General features: G+C 42.3%; 1 protein-coding gene across 1 annotated transcript in view; it reads right to left on the bottom strand.

The window, feature by feature from the left end:
* Positions 1-1,040: 1,040 nt before the first annotated feature.
* LOC141112935 (uncharacterized) overlaps positions 1,041-8,005 on the bottom strand; it is a 40,697-nt gene continuing 33,732 nt past the window's right edge. Inside the window, exon 4 of the mRNA XM_073606037.1 lies at positions 1,041-2,935. Coding sequence (XP_073462138.1) covers positions 2,829-2,935 — 107 coding nt within the window. The 3' untranslated portion in view covers positions 1,041-2,828. The remainder of the gene's footprint in view (positions 2,936-8,005) is intronic.

Genomic DNA, 8,005 nt, shown 5'->3' with positions numbered 1-8,005 from the left:
ACATCAAAAATAAGATAATCTGCAGGGGTGAAACATAACAAAAGCAAAGGAGATTTGTTAATTTCCCAATCGGATGGTAAACCAAGTTATATCGGGATAGCCAAAATATATGGTCAGCAGAGGAGGGGGCACTTACCAAACTCGCTCTCTGGTCTCCAAATGGTCTGGGATGTGCTGCAGGCAGGTGAAGGTAATGGGAGTGCAACCTTTTAAGTGCTCCTATCCTCTAATGCCATGGACCTGTAATTGGTCGGTTATTTAAAGTGGGTGGTGCCGGTAGAACAGACGTGCAAGGATTGGGGTGGTGCCCCCCGAGTGCAGCGGCCCGCGGCCTCACCTCCCGCACACGCGACGTCCGTGGTCCATCCTCTGCTGACCATATATTTTGGCTATCTGTTGCTCGCATGGGCCTACATTGGTGAGTTATGCTGCATCTTGTGAATACTCCAATATAAACTTGCCTTAGGCAATATAACATTACTTCAAATCTCTGTGTTACTGTAATCTTGTAATTATATGTTTTTTTAGATGTTATGGTTTGACGCCTCCTGAGGAAGTGGCATTGGCCGTGAAACTGTTGAGGTCCACGTCTATACCCACATCACTGTGCCTCTACATATCTGTGGGGGTTTTCAATTGTAAATTTTAATGTCATTTTTCTATGTATCTCTGCAACAATCACTTTATTGTTTTTGTTGTAATTGATATTTTTGTATTTTGTATAATAAACTTTATTTTTATCAAATGTTTTACTATATATTTGGGTACCGTGATAGTCCTAATCCTTTTTGGTGATTGAGGGCATTTTTGAAGTAGCCCTTGTCCAATCTCCTCCCCTTCTCTATTATACTAAGTTGTTAGTGACCCAATACAAAGTCCCATTAGAGGATCCACACTCCTTGTGAGTGTTTTTTTTTTCTGTCTAAAGTTGCATGACAAGTCGCACAAGTGTGAATGGAGCCTAAGTCCACCTTGAATGCACAAATATTGGTTTCATACACTTTTTTTTTGCATTGGAGCCTGCAAAGCAATATGACCCCGATAAGTGGAGTATCTCACTACAGACCTTCAGCTATGAGGCTGGAGGAATCATCAATGGACTAGGTGTATGGTGACCTTACTGCACTTGTGCTCTATTAAAAATACGAGTCATACGCAGATCTGCATGTGCTCACTGGTGATCATTCCTGATGAAGTCCATTAATGAAGAAACAAACTGATGGAGCCATTTGATGTCTGAATAATGAGTATGTTGGGGCTGGGGACTGTTAAAGCTAGAACATGATCAATGAAAACTACTAGAAAAACATAATATGACAAACTCCTGATGCTGTCTTGTCCTCTGTAAAATTATTGGGAGAAAGAGTCATTCTGCCAAATCTTTAAACTAGCCTTGGATGTATTTGAACACTTTAGGTCAGGTCTAATTTTTTTTTTTGAACAGTGAACATATCCATTTTTATTTTTTACTGTTAGATTTCCAACCTCTTTATTGTTTGAAATGCTCCCTTGTAGATGTGCTACAAAACTTCTAGGTCTTCCTTGATCGCCACATTCTAAACATTTGTAAAAACCTAATTCTTTCCTTTAGGAATACTTTTTTTTTTCATTTCCAAGTTCCTATTTATATGAATTATGTTTGCATTTGACTCGATCCTGTCCTCATCCAATTAATTTCTCATACCTTGTACACCCCCCCAAGGACCACAACAATTCGTACATTTCTGCTATGGGCTTGTTTATTCACCAAGCACTTGGTCATTACTTAACTTCACATTATAAAGGACAAATAATGTGATATTGTCTTGCAAATATGTTTTTATTTTTGACACAATCTATAGACAAAAAAGTGGTAAAACTTCAAAAACGTCTCATGTTTGATCAATGCCAATTTTGAAATCAAAAAAGTGTAATGCCGCATACACACGGCCGGACTTGCCAACCGGCTAAACTCCGTCGGCATTTCCGACGGAAAGATTTAGAACATGTTCTATATCTGAGTCCGTCGGAAATACCAACAGAGTCCGATGGGGCATACACACGGTCGGAATGTCCGACCGAAAGCTCCCATCGGACTTTTTCTGTCAGGAAGTCTGGCCGTGTGTACGCGGCATTACTGTTGATAAAAAGTATACAATTTTTATCTATAATTCATCCCATTAAAATAACACTAGAATTATGATTCCGATTTTTTTTTTGTTTTTTTTTTACCAATTTTACACTTATTACACATATTTTGCATGCAATACTAAAAAATTATGAGCAACACAAATAACCAAAACACATCATTGGTTAGAAACATGGAAATAGACAAACAAAAACCAAATCAGCAAGAAAATAACAGTTAAAGGTAGAAGGGGAAGAAAGAGTTAATTAGGGCTGATTATAATAAACTAATGGTTAACTAGGGGTTGAATAGAAAACATACTATTTAAGAAAAAAAAACAACTTTTCTTTTACATGTCCGGTTGCTTTTATTGACAATATATGCTGAATGAAGCTCATCCCTTTGACATACTGTATAATATAGATGAATAAAACATATCAAATTAAGTAGCAATAGTGCTTTGTATCTCTCTATCTCTCTCTGTTCTGTCTGAACAGGATTTGTAAATGCTGTATTCTATTTTTTGACAGAGGCAGCATTTACAGCTGCTCTATCTATACAGCAACTCCTGGATGTCATTTTGACAGCTGGGAAATGTTGTCACTTGTAAGAGGGCATAGGACATACTACACATGTCTTTTGTACAAGTGGTTATTAAGCCAAGCCATAAAAAGCAAACAATAGGCAATTTTCATTTCACTATCTACAGTCAACGACATGTTCAGGATTCCGCCATGGAATTTGCCATTTTGATTCTATCCTTAAAATGCATGCTCTGTCTCCATCTTCTCCATATTCTCCATCTTCTCCATAAACTGGGTGTATCACCTGAAAATGTAAAAATATATTAGTTCTGAAAGTACCTTGTATATACTCTAAAACAGGTTACAAATAGATTGCAAATACCTTTTACTTTTTTGGCAGGAGCTGAACACCATGTATAGTTGCGGTATTACTACCGCTGTGATAGATGACAGCTTCCTTGTTGTCAAGGAACCAGCACCTGCCACGTCCTTAGTAACCAGTGATATCATCTGACCCTTTCATTTACTGCCCAGTAATTCTCGGTCATGTAAAGAGAATGGCTAGGAATAGTTTAAAAAAAAAATGCACATAGTTTTCCCCATAATTCATACAAGGTCCTTTAACCAGCAAACAATTACCCATAGGTAAGGATGAGCTTAATGTTCAGTCCAAATACAACTTTAAAAACAAACTATGCCAGTTTGGGCATTTATTCAAATGCCAGAATTTTTACTAATTCAGTAGGAGCCGAATGTTGTGTGCATAGTAGATGTATTTCTACCTCTACTATACATGACAGCTTGCTTGCTGTCATTGGTTGCTAAGGATGCAGCAGGTGGCAGAACCTGCCACACCCTTAGGACCAAACACCCCCCTGTTCACTTCGCACCAGAACTCCCGAACAGGGGAAAAGTTCGGCTCGAGCCGCAAACTCCATTGAAGTCTATGGGAGTCGAACATGATAAATCAAAAGTCCCCATTTTGAAGGCTTATATGCAGGTTATTGGCCATAAAAAAAAAATATCTTAATTTTTTAAATGATAAAGGAGCAGTGATTTTAATGATCCTTAAAGTGCAACAATAAAAATGATAAATTCCTTTAAATATAGTGCCTGGGGGTCCCCTTAGTCTGCCTGTAAAGTGGTGCATCTGTAGCATATATGGAACATGCTGCAGCAAACCTGACATTTCTAAAAAAAAAAAGTCAAATCACATTCACATTGACTCGCGGTTGCAATTGCCAGGCAGCAATATATAAAAAATAAAAAAAATATATATTTTTTAAATGGCGTGCGAGGCCCCTAAAATACATACCTGACCCTTACACAAGCATGCAGCCTGACAGGCCAGGAAAGGGTGGGGACGAGCGAACGCTCCCCCTGGACAATACCAGGCCACATGCCCTCAACATGGGGGGTTGGGTGCTTTGGGGCAGGGAAGGCTCAGCCCCCTACCCCAGCTCAAAGCACCTTGTTCCCATGTTGGGACAAGGGCCTCTTCCCCACAACCCTTGGTTGTGGTTGTAGGGGTCTGTGGTCTGAGGTCTTATCGGAATCTGGAAGCCCCCTTTTAACAAGGTGGTCCTCAGATCCCAGCTCCCCCCCATGTAGGTATGGGGAACATTGTACCCCTACCCATTTCAAAAATAAATAAAATGCAAGGCAACTTTTTGACAAGTCCTTTATTTAATCACTTCCCGCCCGGCCTATAGCAGATTGATGGCCGGGAAGTGGTTCTGTTATCCTGACTGGGCATCATATGACGTCCATCAGGATAACATGCAGATCGCGAGTGTGGGGTGTCAATCTGACATGCTGCATCTCCAATCGTGGTAATTATTTCATCACAGCAAGCAAAAGTTAATTGTCCACTAAATGCACCGAGAGTATCAATAATTCCCTTTGATATCCTACGGTTGATGTAAAAACTGGTTACAGAGCCAATAAAAATGTAATTTTTTGATTTATATTTTGTACTCTGGATTCCAAGATGACTGTTATTTGAGGCAATTGCACAACCATGTCCTGGTTAAGTTGTACAGGAAGGCTTTTTAACCATTTGCTTACCAGGCACTTGTACCCCCTTCCTGCCCAGGCCAACTTTCAGCTTTCAGCGCTGTCACACTTTGAATGACAATTGCGCGGTCATGCAACACTGTATGGATATGAAATTTTTATCAATTTTTTTAGAGAGATGGAGCTTTCTTTTGATGGCATTTGATCATCACAGTTTTTTTTATGTTTTGCTAAACAAATGAAAAATGATGTAACATTTTTGAAAAAAAAAACAATTTCTTAGTTTCTGTTATACAATTTTGCAAATAAGTATTTTTTCTCATTCATTCATGGGTACCGATGAGGCTGTACTTACATGCAGCACTAATAGACAGCACTGATGGGCAGAATTGATGGCACAGATTGGCACTGAGGCTGCACTGATAATCAGGGCACTGATGATGACCAGTGTCCTGATTATCTGTGTGTATGTCCCCTGTCGGGATTGGCGGTTACCACGTTGTGACAGTGCGTGGGAAAATGAAGGCCGATTACTGGCAATTCTGTTTACACTGTGATCAGCTGTGATTGGGCGCAGATGATCACATGGTAAAGGGTGCTACGATTGGCCCTTTACCTTGATCTGTGATCAGCTGTGTCTGAAGGACACGGCAATCTCAGAGGGCACTGGATGCGCACCCCAGGGGTGTGGTTCCAGGAGGATGTCCATTGATGCCCTTCCGGGAACAACAGAGCCATGCTTTAGCTGTCTTTTGGCTAGCGGTTAGGAAGTGGTTAATCTTTTTCTCCTCTTTGTTTTATATTATATTTTTTATTTTTATTTTACGTTCATTGCATTATCATTTCTACATTTCACAGCATCTGTCTCTTTTTATTCATTTACCATTTCCTTTTTCTTTTTTCTCTTTTCAATTGGGTCTCTGCGTTTAAAGTGTTCATCTACAGAAAATGCGTTGTATTGACTGACCTTATGATGCTTTATAAATTCTGATTGCATTAAGATAACATCACGGAGGGGCGTGGCTTGGTGCCGAATGGGAATGGCTGCCTGAACTTCTCACTCTGTCCCACGGAGGTCCTGCAAGCTGACTACAGGAGCCCTTAATTGCAGCTAACATGGGGAAACCGAAGGACAAAACATCACAGTCCCGGTCCCGGTCCCAATCCCCCAGAGGCACGGACTCGCTCTCCGGGCACAATATTCCGGAAATATTCCGGCCACGATCACGCGAGGCCCCGGCTTCAACTCCGGCCTACTCCGGAACACGCTCCTCCAGCCTCAGCCCTGCCAGGAGAAGCTCTCAGCGCACGGAGAGCCCATCTGCTGCCCGACCACTTAACATGAGTGATCTCAGATCGGTAGCAGCAGACATAAAAGATTCTTTTGCTGCTGCTTTTACAGATCTCAGGAGAGATATCCAATCGATGCATATGTGGATTGATGACCTAGAAACAACCACAACCCGCCATGATGCCACCTTACAACAGCTACAGCACTCATCTCAGATGTACAATAGCCAGCTTAGAGACTTACACAGACGCATGGAAGATCTGGACAACTGCGGACGCCGCCATAATATACGGGTAAGAGGTATGCCTGAATCCCTTGAGCAGAACCACATTACACAGGCCACGATCCAGATCTTCAATGATTTGCTGGGTAGACCCCCTGAGACCCCCATTGAATATGAGCATCTACACAGAGCTCTTAAACCTAGAGGCAGAGACTCAGACCCTCCCAGGGATGTGATATGCTGCCTAATAAATTTCAGATTGAAGGAAGACATCCTGAGAAGAGCTAGGGAACGCCGCAGCTTGCTGTACCAGGGAGCAGAAATCAAGATTTTTCAAGATCTGTCCCCCATAACCCTGCAAAACAGAAGAGACCTGCGCCCGCTGCTTGACCTATTACGCCATAAGGGGATCCAATATCGCTGGAAATTTTCCTTTTGCCTATCTGCATCAAATGCTGGACGCACTGCCAATCTGAAAGTCCCGGAAGATCTCAGGGGGTTCTGCAATACACTACAGATACCATTCATCGAACTCCCGGACTGGTATAGAGCTTTTCGTACCCCCCAGCTCCAAAGAACCAACTCCATGCAAGCTATCCCAGTAAGAGATGAATTCCACATTAGAAGGCACAGATCATCCTCTCCAAGACCACTTCCTCAAAGGGATCAGCTGGATAGAGATCGACAAAGCCCAACAGCATCCCCGGCCCACAGGCGGGCCAGGCCAGATCAGTCTTAATGACTCCCATCCAAATACTTGAGAACAACACAACTCATGTTCAGAGTTGCCGTCTTTCTTAGATCGCCACCCCAACCCAAGCCCCAGCGCCATAGAACCAGGACAGGACAACAAAATGACCGGCGCCTGAAATCCATCCGGCAATGGAATATTTAAAACTCGACTCGGACTGGCCCCACCATATACAGATAGACAATACTGCATTTCTACAAGTACAGAAACCCCTGAAGATCCCATGCTTTCTCTTTCCATACCAACTCAACAACAAGACATCCTCCCCAGAGAGATAACCCTCTTCCACAGACCCCAACAGAACCCAAAGTACACCTCTAAGAAGCAGAACTTAAGCCGAATACATCACCAGTGGAACATTAACTGATCGAATAACTGGCTACCATGCGACCCACCAATACCCTTACTCAACCGTCAGCCTTTATTAAGGCTATGATTGACAGCCTGGGATAGATCCCCATCATCCACATGAAGTCCTCCGCTGCAGTTAATAGCACCACTTGGGTCTCCTTTCTCCATTTCCTTTCCTCTCCCCCCCTTCCCTCCCCTTCCCTACCCTCCCTACCCCCCCCACACAACCAGGCACCTTCTCCAGACCAAAGATGATACACCAACGAGATGGACTGAGCACCCGAGACAAGTACAAGCTAGATGCTTAACTTACGGTACTCCACCGTGCTCTGATTTACATATAGAGTTCTTTCTTTTCGGCTTTTTTCTTTTTCTTTTTTCCTTACTTATACTTCATGTTTTTTGAATATACTTATGCTAAATTACTTGCTATGTGTATCGGGAAGAAGGGGGGCTCTTCCCGCATGGAAAATGCCTCTCTCCTTAAACAGCACACCCCTACTCGCTGTACACATACCAGAGACTTCCATGTGGGACAAGCTTCCTAATGGTGGACAGGTTGTATTGAACTAGCAACTCTAGGGCTAAAACCGCTGAGTTTTGTACTGACAACTGAATACCCATAAAAAGCCACTATATACATAACTCATTGATGATTATTACCATGAACAGCTATGGACCATTCTTGGGAAGCGCAACCGCTTGAGGTGAAGTTCTGTCTTAACCCACTGATTGGACCATA

Source organism: Aquarana catesbeiana, linkage group LG11, assembly GCF_042186555.1.
Source record: "Aquarana catesbeiana isolate 2022-GZ linkage group LG11, ASM4218655v1, whole genome shotgun sequence".
Lineage (NCBI taxonomy): Eukaryota > Metazoa > Chordata > Amphibia > Anura > Ranidae > Aquarana > Aquarana catesbeiana.
This window is presented reverse-complemented; position numbering and strand designations above follow the sequence as displayed.